Source organism: Alexandromys fortis, unplaced genomic scaffold (genome assembly GCF_014885135.2).
Source record: "Alexandromys fortis isolate MF-2015 unplaced genomic scaffold, M_Fortis_MF-2015_v1.1 scaffold_33, whole genome shotgun sequence".
Classification (NCBI taxonomy): Eukaryota; Metazoa; Chordata; class Mammalia; order Rodentia; family Cricetidae; genus Alexandromys; species Alexandromys fortis.
This window is the reverse complement of record NW_026067917.1, coordinates 8,445,469-8,467,237: the sequence shown is the minus strand read 5'-3', so window position 1 is coordinate 8,467,237 and position 21,769 is coordinate 8,445,469. Positions and strand designations below refer to the sequence as shown.

Below are 21,769 nucleotides of genomic sequence, written 5' to 3'. Positions count from 1 at the left end.
CCGCATTTGTCGCACTGGTAGGGCTTCTCGCCCGAGTGCAGCCTCGAGTGCTCGATTAGGTGGTGTTTGTGTTTGAATGCTTTCTTACAAATCTGACACTGGTGTGGTCTCTTTCCTGGGAGAAAGAACAAGACGACAGGATGATTAGTGTCTTGGCATGAAGGCTCTTTCCAAGAATTCTGTCAACGTCTCCATAAGCGTATCGGCTTATGCCTGAAAGATCCACACACCCTTCTAACCCAAGCTGGTTAACAAGGTTCGTTTTCATTTCATAATCTGACTTCCTAAATCTTGTTGATGAACGCATTTTTTTTTTTTTAAAAAAAAACCAACTAAACAGCTGGTGAAGGGAAACTCAGAAATGGAAACTTTGTTACTGTTTCAATAAACTGAAAACTGTCTGGCAAAAGAAGACATTTCTAGTGGCCTACAGCTCATCGCCAACACCAGGCAACTCTTTACTTTTTTTTAAAAGCAAGAACTTGCCTAAGAGCAAGAAAGATGGCGTCATCGCTGGTTTTGTGTGTTGCACCATGAGGGAGCTGCTTTGAAAGTGGGCTTTAGGTCTCAACGGGGGATCAAACTGCCAAGTTAGGAAAGAACACAGAAGAGGTAAGAAGACCTTAAGTGTCTTACCAGTGGGATTCTAAGAACAAAGCTTTGAGAAGAAACCATCTGAAATATGAACTAGAAAGATGTATCTCATGGGTCTGAACTAGTTCCAAATAGTGTTTTCCCTCTAGAGTTTTCCATGAGATGTCAACCACTTGTTGAGTGTTAAAATACTCCAGTTAGAGAATGCTGTACTTCCTTTCACATTCCAGGCAGTTTCTAACCAGTGTTTGGAACTTGAAACCACTGCCAAGCCTAAACACATCTGGTTGATTCCAGGCCACAAATAGCACTGGAACGCCTTCAACACCTTCCATAGCTGTCATACTTAAAGCTTTATTTCCAAAATAGAACTGACAAAAAAAAAATTTATCAACCTGATGCTCCAGAGTTAAAGTCAAACGTGTGGCTGGGAGCATGATGTTCCATTCTAACGTATGCAAAGCTAGGTGCTTCTGTTTCCGGCTACGGACGCTCATTTGGGCAAATTAAATTAGAACCCCAGCATTAGTAGATGCAACCCCATTCTCATTTGCTAAGTGTCATATTATAAGATTAGGAGCCCATTCCGCACACTTCAGGTATTCAGTTATATGGTGACATACAGTCTCAATTAGTAATCAAATATCTTTAATAATGTTATTGAACGCCTCCAGGGCATGCCACTACTTAGAAAATGCAGTAGAACGGCTATATGTCGTTTCATTGATGGTCTTCATTTTACTGGAACATCCAATAGAAATTTAGTGATGAGTGATATGGGAAGGCACAATATTTAAGTAGGAAATTTTTTGTTTATTTGTTTTTTTTTTTTCCTCCATAAGATACATAGGAAGGAGAGAAAGACAAGATCTTCTGAGTAAATTGGGAGCGTGGGGGTCATGGGGGAGGGGAGAGGGGAAGAGAGAAGAAAGGGAAGGGAGCCGCGAAAAATGTATAGTTCAATAAAAACAATAAAAAATGTTTTAAAAAATGAATTTGTTAGGCTCACCAATTGGAAAATGCAGACGGCATTGTATTAACCTATTGCAAGGCAGCTAATAGCCCAAAGATAATAAGTTTAATTTAAGACATATGAGATCCATTCTTTAAGTTTGGGAAATCATGTTTCAGATGAGGTAAACTGGATGATAGAACATTCTGGTAGAGTAGGAGAAATCTGGGTCGATAGCAATAGGGGGTAGAAGTGTATGTGAGTAAACCTTAGGAGTATTTTATCCTTTTTTTGTAACATTTCAAGAACTGTTCAAGCTTCTATGGTACAATTTTGGTCTTTTGTTGTTGTTGTTGTTTGTATGTGTAGATTTAAAGTGCCCATGTTACTGGGAGAAAGGTAAAACCTTAGTAACAGTATCAGTTATGCCATGGAGGCAGAATGGTACGGTGCTCAATAAGGGTGGTGAGCTAGGGAGTTTCACTGAAATCCATCTTTTAGGACAGTCTGTGGTACAGTCTCAGGTATGTCAACTGCTTTGAGAATCAGGGTCTCTGCAGATAAAGCAAAGTCATTTGGGGACTTAGCCTGAGGACTGGACGTAGATAGACTATGGAGAGGATATGTAAAGTGTTTAGTAAAAGGACTTCATTGTGATAGGTCATTAGGGTCGAATCACTAAACTCTTATCCATTAATACACATTCAGCCATTTCCTAAATTCTAAGCAGGATGCATGCATCAAAGAGCAGGGTACATACAAATAAGTTGAAGTGGAGATAAACTATACAGTAAATGTTCTTGTTGCTTTAGTTGTTAAAGCATGCATGAACAAAACTGTCCCGTGATGTCTTTTTGATACTACTGCTTCATCAGCTCAGGACCAAAGGTGGTCAACCAGTTAGGTCGCTCATGGAGGGAAACATTTTGAACGATCTTTAAGCCAATAAGGCTTTTGATTTTCTAAACTCGTAAAACCAGAGCAGCATCTGGACAGAAAGCAACCGTCTTCCAATACAGATTTCCAGACTTTTTAGAAATACTTGGGAGATGGATGTTATGAAGACAGGCAGCCAACTTTCAAAGAATTCATTTGATAATAGACACTGTGCTTGTAATGGGACTGCATTAATTCTGTATCATAAACTGGCAAACCTCAAGGAAAAGGGGCTCAGCTGTGACGCCGTGCGAAGGGCAAAAGTGGGGCGTGGCTGAGAGCTTTGACACTTACCTTGCACTAAAAATTCTACTAATCTTGAGAACCTCAGTAACAAGTATTTAATAAATTCAACTTAAAATAGAAGCTAACTTGGGAATTTATTTCACTTTAATTTGTTTGATTAGTCCACCTGACTCAAATCAAAATGTTCTAGAAACAAATTTCTATATGAACAAGATTCAGAAAAACGCTCCAATTGTTATTAAATTAACCAAAACATTTGGGGACAATTTTTTTTCACTATTATCTAGGTTCATGATCATCTGACAGTTAGAACGATGAGTTAAGCTAGTAACGAAGAGAAGGTTTGTGGCAGGGAAAAGTTGCTGTCTGACTAAGGGACAAAATTGACCAGGTTACTTAAAATTATTTAAAATTCAGACTCTGTCTACTCAAAACTAGAAAGATTTTTATCTCTTTTATAAATAAGGTGATTTGAAAGTACCTACCACAATGTCTCAACAGAGAAAGCCCTCAGTAGGTGTCAGGTTAAAATTTTGGTGCAGTACAAATGAGTCCTTGACAGTGCCTACCAGAAGGTTCAGATCTTTTATTTCAGTCATTGTTCGTGACAATTATTCCAATTGAAGATAACATGTACATAGTATTACCTTCTCTGTACTATCCAGGGTACCCCCTCCCACCAAAACAAATCAATAAATCAAACCAAGCAAACACGCAAGCAATTAGCCGTTGGCAAGAGAATTAAGCAGTATGACTTTGGTATCTGCCTAGGAAATAGATAGATTGAGGCAAAAGAGCACAGAATCCCAAGAGTAAATAGACACTAATTTTCTTCTTAATTTAAACAATTCTATAGACAGATAACAAACATACTTTATCAATGACACATTTATAGTCAACATGTAGAAAGCAAATCACAATTCAACTTCATTGCCCAGCCTTAGAGTCAAGACAGTTCTCTCTAATAATATTCATATTAGTTCATTTAAAAATATTACTAGATCTTAATATAAACAAATAAAACTGGACTTACGGGGCCCAGTTAGAAGAAAGTCAACTGAATTTACACATACATCATACTGACAAGTCTCATGAAGAATTTTGTTTGGATGGAACCTAACACAATGACAGTAGTGATGTCTTGAGATGTTTGGTCAAGAGACCAAAAAGTTAACATTTTGGGAACTTGACAAGCTAGGATGCCAACAGGAGGATAACTGATCACCAGTTTAGAGAAACCATTGGATGGTTCGCGTCCTGTTGCTAGGCAATGTTTCTAGGCAGCAGATCTCTCATCTTAAAGGACCAGAATATTTTATTTTTAAAATAATGTACTTTTTTTTTTAAAAAAAATCAAATATATATGCTTTTGTGTTTGTCAACTTTTGGGTCTCTCAACTAGCTGAACACCTATGAAGTTTATGGACTAGCATATTTATAGGAGATAAATATATTGACAAGATGTCAATATGTATGACAGCCCTCACTAAAATAAAAGTTTTACACTCACCATTTAGTAAATGATAGAGTTTGCATATGGTCATTTAATAAGACCAATCAGAGAGGGAAAGATGCCTTCAGGGATGTGCCTATTGTAGCTGAATAATGAAATACAAAATATATTTGAGGTTGATTAAAATTAAAGTAAATTTAGGCATGAAAATATTTTTTTACCCTGTAAATACTCAAATAAAACTCAGAATTAAAGAAAGTATAATAAATGAACAGTGTAGGCAAATTTTGATGTCTCAAATATTTTGCTTAAGTATAAAAATCTGTGTAGATTTGCTAATCAATTTGGGGTGTTTTGCAAGTATCATTAATTGACCTTTTAAAATAATAGCCACAGGGATCATGGCTGGAGGAAAAGGAGCTAAACTGGTTGGGTGAGGAGCACAGCTGTTAGAAGCTTGGTCCTTAGCACTAGTTGTCCAGCACATGCCAACCTCCCCTCATGCTCAGCTGGAGTCTGGTCATGTGTGCTACCTCCAACACATACATGGCTAGTGAGATTCGGAGTCCTTGTGTTTTCCAAGGTATCCTTCACTATCAGAATGTGTACCGTACCTGCAGGTGGTTAAAATCCAGCACCACCTTTTCTCCTTTGCTCACTACTTCCCCCAACACAAATTAATGCTATTTTTGCCCTTGTTCAAAGGAAGAGGTTTTCCTACATTTTCTTACTCCTTTTCTCTTTTCCAATATTTTGAATAAGACTTGATACCCCCTCCCACACCCAGGGCTAATACAGCTTGCCTTAGCTCTAGAGGAAAAAACCTGGGAAGGGGTTAGGGTCAGGGTGAGGCTAGGTTGCCTCCTTCAGGGCTGGGAGATGGGGAGGAGAGAGGGAACAGGGATGGAGTCCTACCGCAGAACTGCAGACCTGATCTTGGATTGTGGAAATATTTTTTACATGATGGCACTTTTAAGAAAAAGTAATGCACCACCTCTTCAGTCATAAGGAGCCCTTCACTTTGTAACTGTTGCTGATTAGTGACACGAGTGGGAAAAATATTATTTTAGTCTTTCAGATACAGGTAGATTCAGTAGTTCATTTGGTCCCTTGCTTTTCTTGGATGGAAATGACACATAATTGATTCAAAAGTGGCCAATTTATGGAAATCAAACAAAGTCACCCCAAACCATGGCTTACTTGATGTTTGGATGATTACACTAATATATCACTGACCAGATTTATTGTAAGATCTTTACACATATATAAATTCATCATTGCTTAAGAATTTGAAGATACTTTCAATAATTAGCTCTTGTCATGCCATTTCATTACCCTGGGCATTTAAATATTTTTTGACATGATAAGGAAATTTGCTTTACAGATAACTTGGAAGTTAGGAAGACAGGCACACTCATAAACACATGAATGATCCAATAAACAGGCAACACGGAAAGTCCTACTGGGTTACGCAAAAGGATTACTTCTTTCTTGTTGAAGGTATCGGCATAGGCTACATCTTAGGTCGCAACAGTGTACCCATTAAATCTTATGATATGTACAGCAGGCCGGAGAGCTCTAGCTAGTCTAGTCAAAGTCGCTCATACCTGTGTGTTCGTATTTATGTCGCAGAAGGGAACTGCTTTTCTGGAATGTCTTGTCACATAAGTCACATGCATACATGCCACTTTCTGTCTTCTTTATCTTCTTTCGAGACAGACAGGAATCGGAGTCTGTCATGTCATCTAGGCCTGACATGTAGTCTTGTGCTCCATCAAGCAATTCTCCCTGTGATATAATCACATAGTTCAACACAGTCTCTTTCCTTCGTGTTTACACCAAACAACTATGCATAGGCTGACATCAGGAGAGCCTCAAAAATGCTACATGTCAATCTATCTTATGACTAAAATCTTTTATTTTTTTTTTCTGAAGAATACGTAAAGTCTCATTTTTCGACAAAAGCATAAACCTTCTCTGACAGAGATGGGAAAAAAGCAGTTTTCTTATATCTTCCATTTTTTTAATACCAGGGAATATCCACAAGTGAGCATTAAGTATCGGAATTGCTATATTTTCCAGTGTACTTTACTTCAGAAATGATTGGTAGCTGTAGAAACCTCATTTTAATTGAATTTTATATTTAGGTACAAAATATTATTATTATACAATCTATTTAAATGTATGTCTACCAACCAAAAGCCCTAAGCTATATTTTTATATTTAATTTTCTAATTTGAAATAGGGAATATTAATAACACTTTTTATCAATGTTCTATCTATGTTAAAACAGCCTTTAGCATTGAGCAATAATGAATGTGGATCAGTAGATTATTAACTTTCTTGATATTTATTTTGTCTTGGTCCAAAGGAGTGCAAACCTGCATGATAACATACATTTCCATTTGCCAGCCCACAGTTCAGTTTTCTTAGACTGTATTTGCACTAATTAATACTAGAGAAGATTAAATAGGCTTAAACGCGTTTACAAAGAAGGCAGATGTGTTGTAAATTGGAATGCTGGACAGCTGTTACAGCCGTACACTGCCACCTTGACTCCTAGTTTGCAACCAGGGATTATATACGATAATGCCAACACAGCGCTTGCTTTCACATTCAACCACCTATCAATTATTTGATAATTTGGAAAATAGGAAAGAAGACCTGTTAACATGTAAAGTATTCTTTAAATACTCTTCAAAATGAACTATTCTGTATCAAACAAAGCACATTATTAAAATTTAAATGTGTAATTCCTCTGAGCTATGTACATCTCTCAAAGCATGTGACTAGAACGTTAGCTCCAAGCATCTGGGCAAGCCTGTTGACTGTCATCATTGGCGTGTGATTCTCGACAGAATTCATCACTTGTTTTATTTTGTTTTAGTTTGGAAACAGACTCCTGCTCTGCTCCCTGACCTTGAACTAGCAATCTTCTTGCCTAAGGTTCCTGGGGAAGAAACAAAACAAAACAAAACAAAACAAAACAAAAAAAAAAAAAACAAAAAAAACACCAAAACTATCTTTTCAGCCAGTGACTTTGGTAGCTCAGAGTTGGAAGTCCATGTTAGAAAGACTTTCCTATTTCTGAATTTGTCTTTCACTGAGTGTTTTCTTCCCCCCACCTTGTGTATCATCTAGGCGATTTTTGTTTGCACTGGGCAGGCTGGGGAATCATGGCTTGGGGATGATACCGGCCAGACCACCCTTTTTAAATCACCTTTGTTCAGAGTAGAAAAGACACATCCCATTACCTGAAATCCTTGTTTCCGCTGGTATTTCCTCCTCTGCTGCATGTCAGCAAAGGTAGCTGCTCCCGTGGGGTAGGTATAGGCCATGTGTGGTAGGAAGCTCATCTGATCCAGCCCTGGGTATGGTCGTAGCCCGGGGATGCTGGTCTGGACTGGCGGCATGAAAGTGGCGGGAGGGAAAGCGCTTTGTGGAGGAAGAGCTGTGTATAAAGGCTTGGCACTAAACGGGTTCATGCCGAACACAGGGTTAGTGCTTTTGTTGTCCAGATTATTAGAATTCGAAAACTCCTTCTTGATAAAAGTCAAATTCAGAGGTTCGTCTGAATTTTCGGAGGACGAAGAAACACTGTTATGGTCTAAATTTATGCTAGTAGCTTTTGTTTTGTTCTTTGTGGCGATAATACTTTTGGGTTCTCTCATTTGTTTTGGTAACGACAGGTCCAAAGGCTCAGCCTGCAGCTCCTCGGAAGAGAAGCTATTTGGAGTGTATGAGCTACTGTGGGAGTTTTTAGAAGATGTGGAGGAAAGATTTAAAGGAGAAGGAGTATTGCTCCTTGAGTGGTCCAGTTTATCAACTGCTTTAATATTGGTAAAATGGGAAGGTTTTGGTAGCCTGAGAGGAGGATCACAATTCGTAACACTGTTATGGAGTTCTGCTATAGACGGGGACGTTATGGAGTCCATAGGTTTCACAGGAGACCTGGGTAATAAAGAGTCTTTTGTGGGGGGGTTACTGTTGGGAGCTAACGGCTTGGAGGTCCTTTCCAGTGATGGCGACCTGGGATTTGAATACTGGTAGACTTTTCTTTGCTCAAACCATTCCTTCACAAATTCCTGAGGAAGGCCCACAGCGATGGAGATTTTCAGCAGCTCGTCAGAGTTGGGCTCCATGTTCATAGCGTAGTACGCTTTGAGTACAGACATGTGGTCCTTGTACGGGTTGATGGGGCTTGTCAGTCCTTTCTCAGAAAGTACAGATGACAAGAGGAGGGCTTTATTATCCACAAAAACTCCGCCTTTGTTGGGGACTATGTTTTCATGAGGCTGCAGGACCGCCTTGATCTCTTCATTCATTTTGCACAGGTAGCGCTCATGCTGATGCAAGGGAATGGGGCCCGGGAAGCTTTCTTTACAGAACTGGCAGGCAAACGGAGTGGATATGCTGTGGTTCTCAATCATTTTATCATCGGTGACCAAATCGATTAAAGTACGCAGCTTCTCTTTCTTGATGTTGCTGATCTGTCTCCTCGAGTCAGTAGTCAAGCTCTGCAGGCAAGCTTTGGCTTCATTAACTTTTTCTAAGGTATAGTCAATAATACTTTTAGTGGCACCATTATGACTCACTACCGGAAGACCGACAGGCGGGATATTGGGAGAAGTAACTCCCTGCTCTTCTGACTGAGAACATGGATCCTTCATGTGATAACCTTTCAACTTCGAAATTTCTTCAGTCTTGCAGTCCATCTTTTGCCTGGAAACCGTATTGTCCACGATCTGTAGAACCTTTTGTACCTCGCTCAAATTACTATTCATAGTGGGAAATCCCAGTAGAGGGGCCTCCATCCCTACACCTAAGTGCTGCATTGGACTCTGAGCAGACGGGTGCACACCTAAAGGGCTGGTGGCTCCAAGGCTGCCATTCATAAAGGAACTAGTGCCACTAAACCCGTGCGTGGCCATAAGAACTTTATAGTCATTGAAGTCTAGTGGTTCTGTCTTAATCTTGAGTAAGCCTGTCTGCTCAGACATGCTAAGTGGTTTTCCATTTTCCAACTTGTTCCTCAACTGAGTAATGGCTGAGTTAGTGGGAGAAGAAGAAACAGAATTTGGGGAAGAACCCGTCTTGATATTGTTTCTCATGCGGCCATTTACTGAAATTAAACCAATGCATTTCTTGCTGCTGATGTGTGAACTGTAGGAACCAGAATGGGAGAAGCGTTTCTTGCAGTTTGGGCATTCATAAGGTTTTTCACCTAAAATGATAATGGAAATTAGCATTAGGTTCCTTTGGGTAGGTAACAAGTGAAGTTTGCCAAGACAAGAATGTGTGGGAACAAATGAGATGAATCCAGGGGGAGAGGGTGGACCCTACATTCTAGATTCTTAAGCCAGGGTTATGGGACCATACTGTGTCTGGAATTTCCCTACCCTGGGCGGACATAATTCAAGATGTAGGCTGGGAAAGGTGAAGGCTATCTATGCCTTTTCCAGCGAGGATCCCAAATCTTGTCAGGCCATTGGCAGCCTCCTATTTAAACAGAGTGTCAGATTAATGTGTGGTCAATAGCGCAATAAAGATGTCACAGTATTTAAAGGGGACGTGTAGCCATGGCTTTAATCAACTCTGTGGAGGTTCCATTGATTCTACCAATTCAACGAGTTCTTTGAATAGCATCCAATTTGGTAATAAAATGCTTGGCAGAGCTATCAAACGAGGTCTGAAGCCGAAATCTCAGTGGTGCGATGTGGGTTTATGATGTACGGCTATCGGGAGTCAAGAAATGTTGGGCATATACAGCTCTTGTCCAATTTTCTCACACTTTTTCTTGTTTAAGTCATATATGAATATGCTTCAGAAATCACAGTCCAAATATCTCCATGTCAAAGACACCCAGTTTGGAAAAAAATCTCTAGATTTGACCCCCTTCCCAAAAATCAAAGCTCTTGTAAGAAGGATAAACATTTACAGTGGTACCCTAAGACTCTCCAAGGCAACAGAGCTTTTGAGATAAATGGGTCAGCCCAAAAAACTCTACACCCAGGACTGTGAACATTTAAACAGCCTTCCAACCCTTCTCTAATTGGAAGGAATGCAAGCATGAGTGTGAGAGCCCCCTGCTACTCACCACTGTGAATTCTTAGGTGTTCCTTCAGGTGGTGTTTGTACTTGAAGGCCTTGCCGCACTCTGTGCATTTGAACTTGCGGTTACCTGCTCCTTGGGTTAGCATTTGGTGCTGCGAAAGGAGAAAGACGGCCATCATTTTTGTTCAGGGAGCACAAAGGAGATTGTCAGGAATCTCTTTCAGACAGGCCAAGAGGTCTGAGTGCATGCTTATTTATCTGCTCTGTCTTTCAGAGTTGCAATAAAAGTGATAATGCTGGTAATAAAACGGGAACTTTTGCTTAAAAAGTGCTTCGCGTGTGCACCTGACGCTTGCCACACAACTAACTAAGCCTGTCATCTCTTGCCTAAAATGGTTCTAAAGTACAATTGTGGCTATATTCATGTCTGCTGCAGAATCTAAAACATAAATACTAATCTAAAAACCTAAATACTCCTTCAAATGCTGCTATCTTGTTGGGGAAAAAATAGTTTCCTGAAAATTATGAAAAAAAAGGTTTTTAAACCCACAATTAAATTTTTCATCAAGTTTTCTGTATCTGAGTAAAAGTATATCTTACACTAAATCAAACTGAAATTTAAAGACGTGTACAAAAAAAATCCCCCGAATTAAAAAAAAAAAAAAAAAAACCCTTTGACTATAAACACTTGGTATGCTTGTTTAACTATTCCATTCCACGGTGCTACTAGCCCATGTGAACCCTGTTCTTCTTAGGTGCTGCCTATCAGACTTGATCCATTATCAAATAAGAGACAACATCTTGGGTCAGAACTGCTTGGGCAGTTTTATCACAAGCCAGTAGGAAGGACTTCAACGACTTTTCATTTTCTTTTTTAGTCGTGTGCAAGGACCAAAAGAAGAAAAGTTTGCTGAAAAGACAAGTTAGAGGCTGCACAGATACAATCAAGCACAGCTGACCTTTTTGAACAAGGTGAGGGGAGGGGGGGGAGAGGGGAGGAGCAGTAGAATTTCAGATTTTTTTTTTAAAAAAATACAGTCATCCACTCTGGATGCTCAAGGTAGGAGGCCAGCCCTTTTTCTGCAGCAATGACACAAATGCCTTTTGCAAAAAAAAAAAAAAAAAAAAAAGACAGCACAGAAAACGGTATGACAACTGCTAGGGTGTGCTGAATCTTCCCACATTCCTAGTGAGACAGATGGTGTTACATGGGACACAGGGAGGTTTGTTCAAACAGCAGCAACCTTCAAAGATCAAGCGGAGCCCAACCCGCCGAGCGCCATTGAGGGACCAGCGCTCATATGTTGCTGAGTTGCATAAACAAACAGCAACAGCTGCTTTGTCTCCTCCACGGCCCTCAGAGGACTACTATAAACTTTAGTTGTGCCACTGTTAATATGATACAATCATTTTAATTTACTAATTGTAAATGCCATGAGCAAATGAGGGGACTTTTCAACACCAAAGCTACCTTTCATAATGCGCCAACACAGTCACACTTCTGCCTGTGAAATTTAAAGCAGTTATCCTAGATAAATATCTAGGCATTTTTTTTTCCTTAGAGTTTTTTTTTTTTTTTGTGCATAGAAGCATGAGAAGATAAACTGTTACATAAGTGTAACTACACAAGCTTATTACTTATAGCTGATCTTTGGAAAACATTCAAGTAACAAGTCCAACCAGAAACAAATGGCGTGGTTTATGTGACAAAGTGCCTTAAATAGTAAAAATTCGTAGCACAGTCTTTCTATCCTTGCTTAATTGGATCTGCGCCTCCTTTTCTTTATTTCAAAGACAAGGAAGCCTATGACGACGAATCAAGGTTTTCTATAGAATATCATATTTAACCTTTTACAGACATATAATAGCAAAGTTCATTTAGGGCAATTCTATATCTGGAGGGCCAGTTGTTGTGACCGCCATTACTGTGACCACCCAACACATCATAATATCAATTTGCAGAGTCAATTCTCCCAGGAGGACAGAAAGAGCAGTTTTGCTGAAACATTTAAGAGATGCTGTGAATCAATCCTACCCAGTCATTTTAAGGGTTTAAGATACTCTCCTTACCTTTCCAAGACAGAGATCTTAGTTTTAAAACAAGGAAGGGAAGAGAGGCAGAACAATTTTGGCTGTTAACTATGTGCATGCATATTGAGATGGCATTGTTTTAACTACAGCCAATGTTTATTATTTTTCCAATTTATTATGTACGAATGCTTATAACCTACACGCCTTTTTATTTTCCTAAAAATAACTAGATTTCATAAATTAGTAATCTTGTAAAAGTATTCTAAGTAATTTGAAAATGTTTCATGGCAAATATAAGAAATATGCACTTCTTTTACTATACATTAGGTCCTATATGAAAAAAAGTACCTAAGCAAAACTAGGTGAAAAATGGAATTAAAATTGCTGAGATGTTTAATAATGTATAATTAAAATGCTACAATTTCATTCACTTTTTGTGGAACATAAAAATGAAACTAAAGTCAAGTTAAAGTGCAAATAAAATTTCTAAATTAGAAATTAACACACTCATTCGATCGTGAACATAAGACTATTAAATCATATTAGAAGAGACCATCAAAAAATCATTTAGACCTCAATTAAAGCTATTACCATTAAAAGATCTGCATCTTCAAAATGCCATGAAAAATTAATAATGATTGCCAATCAAAGCAATATCGTTTCTCTAAGGGGTTATTATAGAAGGAAATCACTTAGAACCAACCCCCACCTGATCTGTCCCTGGCTTGTGCGTCACCATATGCCGCTCGAGCTGGGTGCGGTAGGCGAACGTGTAGCTACAAAGAGGGCAGGAAAAGTTCTCTTCATTCTTCTCGTGGCGGTACTTGATGTGTTCCTTCAGCGACGTCAAGCGCTTGTAGCCGCGGTCGCAGTAGGGGCAGGTCAGCAGTTGGGCAAAAGCATCTGGAGTTCCAGGTGGCAGGTCTGTAGCCGAGAGGCGAGAGGGAGAGGAACGGGCCAAAAGGTCAGTAAATCAATGGCAGCTAATGGGCTGGCTGCCCGGGCTGCTATGACAGGAATCACTGCAATCTGCTCCAGCAGAGCGCCATCATTGCGCCCGGCCTCCTCGCAACCAGGCCCCCTTTGCACACCCAGGGCAGGCTTGTCCGAATCAGCTCACACTGCGCTCGAAAATTAATTAATTACTTGAGCTTATTTGTGGGGAGGGGGGGATTTAAACAGCTGATAAATGAAGAAATTCCCTTTGGGTGACTGACAGTTCCTCTGAACCCTAGACTCCTGTTACACAGGAATTTAAAGGAGGGAAGGAGATTTTCAGGTGTCAGAGAACAAAAGGTGAGGGTCGGTGATCTTAAACTTTTTTTTTTCCTCAAAAGTAAAATATCTCTGAAAGATAGGAATACATTTAGATATTTTTATCTCTTAGAAATGGGCTGTAATTGTTCTTATTCTGTATTGGATGTACAAATGACACAAATTTGCTGACAAAAAAAAATTTCACAATACCCTAAAATTACAGTTCTAATCTTTGCTCGTGAAATTCCATGCCTCTGCAGCTGTTCTTCAAATTTTAAGGTAAACACCCAGGCATGTAGTGCATTCGTAATTGTAACAGCTGCAGAGGTCAGTATCGTGGCTAAAAATGAATTACAGCCTCACCGTTTTCCTCTTGCCCATTGGCCTCCGGCGTGCCAAGGCGAGACAGCTCCTCAGGGGCTTCTGGGTAAATAATGGCCGTGTCGCTTCGCTGAAGGTACTCTTCAATGCTGACTGCATGACCATCGCGTTCCTCCAGTTTTCTTTTGGCAAAGTACTCCTCAAAGTCGGCTGTACAATTTGCGTTCTTCACTGAAATCATAAGCAGAAGAGAAACGTCTTTCAGGGCCTTTTTCCTAGGAGACCAAGGACTCTACACCATTGCTAGCAACGGGCGGTTGGCTTGTTACTAGTAAGACTTAAGTCTCTTCTTTGTTTGTCAGGAGGGAAGATGACCAAACACTGATTAAACACTTATTTTTATGATGCATGCAAAAGGGCTTACTTTGCCTAAGTAGTTCTGGGAATGTTCACTTGTATAATTCATGTACAAACGAAAGACAACTTAAAATGCATTTATTAAGTATCTTTAAAAGTGGAACTAAAATCCCTAAACTTGGCATAGCACAAGCTTGCAGGTACTTTGACGGTCTGTATGAAACTTCCTTTTGTCTTTAGACAAGTAAATGTAGCTCTTCACGACAGGGAAACTTCGAAAGTCTCCACTGAGGAGGTCAGCATGCCTCTTCATACAGTGTGCACCTCTCCAGACCTTCCCCAAAGCCCTTCAGTAAAGTGCTTTTATACACACACATGCACACACCACACACACACACACACACACACACACACGAAAAGGAAATTTAATCTTCTTAATGTATACTACACTTCATGTCCCTATCCACAGATCCATCTGCTACTGAATATAAGTTTTTTTTTTTTTATCATGTTCTTCTTTACATATGATAGATAGCCAGGTCTGCATATTCTGAGACGGATGAGAAAGGATAGGCACCCTTACAAACACAGCAGTGTGACCCGGCTAGAGAGAAGTCGCAGGACGATGTGTTCTCACTGTGATGCTAATCTTTGTATAGTCCGTGGACATAACATGAAGCTCACAGCTGATAGGAATAAGATACAAAGTAATGGGCATCACACCAACAAAACTGCAGCATGATCTCTACGTGATGTTAGCCTAAGTTATGACTTTATTTTTATGAAATATATAATAGGTGTGAGCCAATTTCAGTGATTTGTGCCACAAGACATGGCGTACTTGAAAATCTCTAGATGTATCGCTGAAATCAGTTGTGGCGTACACAACCCAAATAAGAAATGATGCATAGGTAGAGCTGGAAGAGGAGCTGCCGGCTATTTTTTACGGCTGAGGGGAAAGTGCTTTGCTAGCACAATAGCGGACTCCTGATGCCATGGTTTGAAAGCAGCTCCCTCTGATCTCCCTACATCTTCCACCATACTTTCTCTGCTGCAAGGAATGCTACGGTGTTTGCTGTACAAAGCCTCCTTGGCAAGTGTGATATGATAATGTTCAAGCAAGTTAGTCATTTCTTTCCTTCCTTCCTTCTTTTTTTTTCTGCTCACATTATTATAAACTCGAGGATTTTAGATAAGAAGACTAGAAAATGGAACCTTCTATTCATTCAACCTGTATTGATTGAAACCTTGACAAGAAAGTCTCATTTTCCTAAGCAAAGACCAGAGCTACCCCTGTCCTTCTGGAAGCCTCCCCCACCACAAAAAAAAAAGACACCATCCCCCAAATAAACTTAAACACGACTGGGTATTAAGACCGAAGTGTGTATACTGGCATGAACAAAAGTAAATCAAATGCAATGGGTTTAAAAATTTGGGAAAGGCCGGGGCGATGGTGGCGCACGCCTTTAATCCCAGCACTCGGGAGGCAGAGGCAGGCGCATCTCTGTGAGTTCGAAACCAGCCTGGTCTACAAGAGCTAGTTCCAGGACAGGCTCCAAAGCCACAGAGAAACCCTGTCTCGAAAAACCAAAAAAAAAAAAAAAAAAAAAAAAAAATTGGGAAAAGCTTGCATGGAGGAAGCTTGAGACCAATTTACTCTTTAAGATGGAGCAGCAACGTGAGCAAGGGTGACAAGAAGGAACACGGCCATCTCAGTATCTAACTTGGAGTGCAGTGTGAAACGAAAGCTATAGGATGTTGGGGAGCAGAGGCATCAGAAATGGGACCATGCAGGGCACAGTATCCCTACTGAGGACTTTCATTTTTATTCTAGGAGCAAGAAGAAGCTGTTGACGGATATCAAGCAAGAAGGACAGTTGTATGGAATGATGACGCTTGTACTTTGTAACGATGACTTAGGTTATAATATGACAGGAATTGGAGAGAAAGAAGAGCAGGTTCTGCTCCAAGAGTTGGCTTAGGGTAGGGTGGGGTGGGGGTTGGGGCTCTTGTCCAAAGTCACTCAAGAAACGAAGATTAAGGAAGTAGAGGGGAAACAGATAAGATCTCCAGAAAAAATTGGGAGGATGGGGAGGGGGGGCATTGGAGGGTGGAAAGGGAAGGGAAGAAGAGAAAGAAAGCATGAGGGAATGAGAAGAAAGGGGAAGGACAGAGAGAGAAAGGTAAGAGATCTTGATTGAGGGAGCCACTAAAGGGCTAGCCAGAAACATGGCACTAGGGAAATTCCCAGGAATCCACAAGAATGACTCCAGCTAAAACTCTTAGGAACAGTGGAAAGGATGCTTAAACTGGCCTTCCCTGTAATTAGATTGATGACCACCTTAACTGTCACCTTCAGCTAGTAACTGACGGAAACAGATACAGAGATTCACAGCTAAGCACTGGGCTGAGCTCCCAAAGTCCAGTCCAAGAGAGGGAGGAGTGATAGTTTGAGCAAAGGTGAGGCATGGTTAATAAAAACTCAGGGACAGATACTGGAGTTCAACCTGAAGATCCAAAAAACAAAGCAGCCAGCCATGGGCTCTCATCTTAACCTCAGTCCAAAAATGGTGATTCTACCTCCAGGAAACTCAGAATGAAACTGTCTGAGACCTGTCTCCTCCTGTTTTATAATCCTCTCTAAGGCTGGGATTACACGTGTACACCACTGGGATTAAAGGCGTGCACTGCCTGGTTTCTATGACAACTAGTGTGGTTACTGGGATTAAAGGTGCATGTCATTGTGACTACTGGGATTAAAGGTGTATGTTACCATTACCTAACCAGTGGTGCTGTTTTACTTTCAAGCTTTATTTATTAAAATACAGTTGAAATGCCACTACACAAAGGGGTCAAGACCATGATGATAAAATTCACAGAAACAGCTGACCTGAGCTAGTGAGAGCTCACTGACTCTGGACTGAGAGCGGATCAACTTGCATAGGACCAAACTAGGCCCACTGAATGTGGGGGACAGTTGTGAGGCTTGTACAGGCTGTGGGGCCACTGATAGTAGGACCAGGATTTATCTTTAGTGTTTGAACTGGCATCTTGGAGCACATTCTCTTTGGAGGGATACCTTACTCAGCCTAAATATAGGGGGGAGGACCTTGATCTCCACCAAAGTGATGTATCAGACTTTGTTGTCTCCCCATGGGAAGCCTTACCCTCTCTGAGGAGTGGATTTGGAGGTAGGGTGGGAGTAAGGTGGTGGAAGTGGGAGGAGGGGAGGGAGTGGGAATGGGGAGAGCTACGTAAAATGAGAAAAGATTGCATTTAAAAAAATCTTAATAAAAAAAAAGAAAGAGAAAAAAAAAGTGGCCTTTACAAAGTAAGTTCCCTAAGATTTGGGGAACGATCCAGCTTGCCCACGTGAGATGCTAAAGTGTCTTCTTAAGCTTCAGGATTTCCAATCTGATAAATGGTTCATGATATTTACCAAAGCAGGAAACACTAGAACTCTAAAAAGTGTTGAAATCATGGGTAAATATAGGATCAAGCAGAAGAAAAATCAGGAGATAATTATATTTTGTGATCATCAGACTAGGTGGAAACAATTCTGCATGCTGTGACCTCAAGTTTTTTTTTTTTCTTTTGTCACTTCAACTTATGCTAAGTTTAAGAACAGCCGTCTGATCCCAAGGCGTGTATTCCCCTTAAAAATGATTCTGGAATGTAAGGCAGGCGCTGAATACTTTGAACTTTTGCTTATATGTGCTCTTAGCTAGATTTAATAGCCATAGGTTAAGATCACTGCTCTACTGCTCCGTTCCTAAGGCCATAGGTGCTTTCAAAGGATATTGTCAGTGGGATAATGGTAACGTCACTGAACTTGACTCCTTAGGAAACTATTTGTCCAGTTTTGCCTCATTAAAATAGTGTTACCAAGAATTACTTTTTGCTTTTATTGATAAGACAATGGAGCAAAATTTTAAATGAATTTTTTATTTTGGTTGGTTGGTTGGTTGGTTTGCTTTGGTTTTTCATGACAGGTTTCTCTGTGTAGCCTTGGCTGTCCTGGAACTCACTCTATAGACGAGGCAGGCTGTCTTTGAACTTAGAGATCACCTGCTTCTATCTCATGAGGGCTGGGATTGAAGGTATGTACCACCACCACACAGCTAAAGTGAATGTTTTTAAACACTGTGACTAACTTTATCCACGCCTGACATCTTTTTCCATACCATGACAATTTAAAGAAATGTCACAGCTCCATCTGAACCCATACATACTTGAATATTTAAAATAAAATTTATCTGAGGTTTCTCAGACTATTGTCCCACTGGATGACCTCAGTGTAACCCAGGAAACGTGGATGGATGTACATTTAATATCCTAATTTTATCTTGATATTTCAGCAACTATTTGAATTATCTGGCTATCTTTGCATGAATTTTCATTTGCATATGAATGTTTCCATCAGAAATGTAATCAAATGCAAATTCAATTGGATTTGCATTAATAGTCTTTGGGCTTAAAAGGGAGAAAAATTCTGATATTTCTGGATAGGCAAACTAAACTACATCTAGATACACTTGTGGTGTTTGGAGAGGGAATCTGATTGCTAGATCAAATTTTGTCATGCTAGATTTCTACATTAAAGCAAGGCAGGGACAAAAGGACTTCGAGTCACATGTTCTTTCTGAGGATCATCTTTGGTCATCTATGGATCCTGAACACTGAGTACCTTGCCAAGGAGTGAGTAATTTCTCAAGAAAAATTTCCAGCTGAAGGTGGAAAACAATGTGCCTTCCACACTATTCTTGGCATTAAAAACAAAACAAAACATAAAACAAGATACCTAGTAGTTGAATGGGGAATTTAGAACTTTGCTCAACTTTAGGTAATGTGACTAAGAGTTCCAAAGGTTTCTTAAGTGCTCCCAGGATTTAGACATGGCTTCAGTGAACACCCAAAAAGGATTTAATGAAAAAAAATATCATTTAACCATTTAAGTCCACTGACGTCATCAGGACTTTCCCTCCACAATAGCGACGTGGATCTGCTATTGATCACCTCTCATCTGATTTAAATGAGCCAGCATATCCACTGGGAAAAATGGTGTAACTTTCTTATTGGTTTTTATTGCAATTCTCCAGAAGAGGCCAAGAGGAAAAATTAAAGCCCATGGATCTCTTCCCTATGGTTTTAAAATTTTATTATAAAAATGAGCGTCAAGGCTTCCCCCTCCAAGTGACTACAGCTGTAAGATGCAGAATGAAGAACCTGATGGCTTCCACTCAGGAAAGGACAAGTCATTTCTGACAAAGGAGAAGGAAGCACAGAGAAAACAAACAAGATGGGGGCATTCTGCAGCTCTGTACCCAGCTGCTTGTTCTGAGACCGTGATGCATCTTCTCGTGTCTGGACTGTCCCCTCGCCTGACATTAAGTCACCCCAGAGACTTTTGTTTCTACTTTAAATTGTGGAGTCCTCCAGTCTCTGAAAACCAAAACCACACTCCCACAGTAACTGGAACAAGTGACAAGGGTGCATTTAGTATCTCCTGTTGGCAAGAGTGAGATTTGAATTGTATTTGGAAGTTTGTGTTTTTGTTTTTCCAAAGATCTTTATGACACTGTGTAGTGGACACAGGAATGAGGTGGAGAACTCGCTACGAAGTTACAGAATTCTGCCCAGTATTTTTCTAGTATAAAATCGACCTCATTTTTTGTTCTTTCTATAATCCTCCTCATTCCCTGGCCTCCTCAGAAGCGCTGCCAAAGCACACTGACAGAGGATATTTGCATGGGATTTATCATCAAACCATAACAAAAAATTCACAAGAAACCTCAAGTAATTTCTTCCCACATCTTCTCTAGGGATTTTGCATTTAGTCCTAAAATTTACCCTAATGTCGTGCAAATATCTCAACCTTCCCTAAGGTTAGTTAAACTTTTCTCCATCCAAAAAGAGAATGTTAATTAAAAATGTTTCCTCATGGCTATATGTATTTTAATATTGGTAGATAAATTTCTAGATCCCTTCAAGCCAGCAAATTCTTCTCTTTTAAATATGTTACTCACTCTTACGACTCATGCTTATTAATGATACTTTCATAAACACCTTTATTATTGTCTTGGGAAAATATTGATTTTTTAAGGTGGATAATGAATGTTGATCTAAACTGACTTTTAAAATGATTGCCTCGAAACAAGCAGTGTTAACAGAATTCTGAGCGGAAGAAAACCATTGACTGGTTCACGAATCAGTCAGTTCCCATAATTGAGCTGCTTAGAACATGTTCTCAATGACACTAAAGGTGTTTTTTATGTATGATTTACAGGTAGTTGAGTTTATAACACGGCCCTGATGCTTATTTTTTTCTTCTATTTCCTCTTGCTATTTATTTTCTGTATTTAGAGCAAGAAGGCAGCTACTCCATCACCACCAGTTTACTATCTGGCATGGTTTCAATTTTCATTAAAAACTGAAGAAATATATTTGAATACTATTGTTAAACCATTCTGGCAAACGTCAAAATAAATGATTCTTTTGCAAAATCTACCTTTCATTCACATTGCTATGTCAAAGCAAATGGGTCAGAAGCTGTTGTCATGTGTGGAACTATCTTCTTCACGAATGTAAAAAACAATTCCTTCAGTACTAGTGGATGATAAGATGAAATAGAAAGCTATATTTCATTTTTACATTGGATTTTTTAGCTTCAGGAAGCACATGCAGAGGTATACGAATTTCCAAGGCTACTTTGTACAGAGCTGACTGATAAATAAATGCCAGCCTACATATATTGGCACCAAATATCTGAGAACTGGGAGGGAGGGGGAAGATCTTTTCCTCACAGTATAGCCACGCAGCAGCTTCTCAAAGCCTCCGACTGGTACAGAGGCGTGTATAAAGGCAGGGAAGGGTTGTCAAGAGCAGCAGAGAAAGTTTTCTCTCTGGCTGAGAATGAGGCGTCTTGGTGGTCTATCCACCCCTGCTCTTATACGGCCTTCTCTGGGGGAGCATGTTCAAACACCAGGGAGAGATCCACGCTGAAAGGTTTAGAAGAAAGAGGTGGGAATTTGTAGCAGTCTGCAAGATCAAATATTTCCCTCCACAGCAGGAAGTAGCCCAGTCAGGGATGCAGTTTAATTTTAAAGTTTGATTTTGTAGGAGAGCATTGTGAATATCATGAGCCAGAGACTTACAGTAACCTTTGAACGACTTGGCTTGTACAGCAGTACGAAACGATGTATTATATTGACTTTTAATTCCCCAGTTAAGCCGTAGGTGTTCATCTTCCCCCTAACCATGTAATCTAACAGTCTGGAAACAGTGTTGCTGTATTTTAGGAAGGGGGTTTTGCTCAGCGGTTCTTACTTTCTTTTCGTAGAAAGTTGTAAGACAGTGTTTCCTCTGTACACTATAGTACTTCAAAATATGTTTGCTTATATGCATCAGTATACCTGGGAACTTATTGGAAATGCAAGTTCTCAGGGCTCACTCCAGAATCAGCAATCTGTGTTTTCACAGGCCTTGGAGGAAATCCTGTCCAGCTTAAGAGCCCTTACTAGAAGGAGTCACTTTTCTGCCTCACATAGTCCGCACATCATTTTGAGTGA

General features: G+C 40.0%; 1 protein-coding gene across 2 annotated transcripts in view; it reads right to left on the bottom strand.

Moving 5' to 3' along the window:
* The window catches only part of Zeb2 (zinc finger E-box binding homeobox 2), a 131,189-nt gene that overhangs the window by 5,389 nt on the left and 104,031 nt on the right, over window positions 1-21,769 (bottom strand). For both annotated transcript variants that reach the window (XM_050139920.1, XM_050139921.1), the window contains exons 5-10: window positions 13,887-14,075; window positions 12,976-13,190; window positions 10,279-10,387; window positions 7,436-9,405; window positions 5,789-5,969; window positions 1-115 (exon numbers count right to left, since the gene is read on the bottom strand). The exon at window positions 1-115 is cut by the window's left edge and continues 5,389 nt beyond it. In XM_050139920.1, the coding sequence (XP_049995877.1) occupies window positions 1-115; window positions 5,789-5,969; window positions 7,436-9,405; window positions 10,279-10,387; window positions 12,976-13,190; window positions 13,887-14,075 (2,779 nt within the window). The remainder of the gene's footprint in view (window positions 116-5,788; window positions 5,970-7,435; window positions 9,406-10,278; window positions 10,388-12,975; window positions 13,191-13,886; window positions 14,076-21,769) is intronic.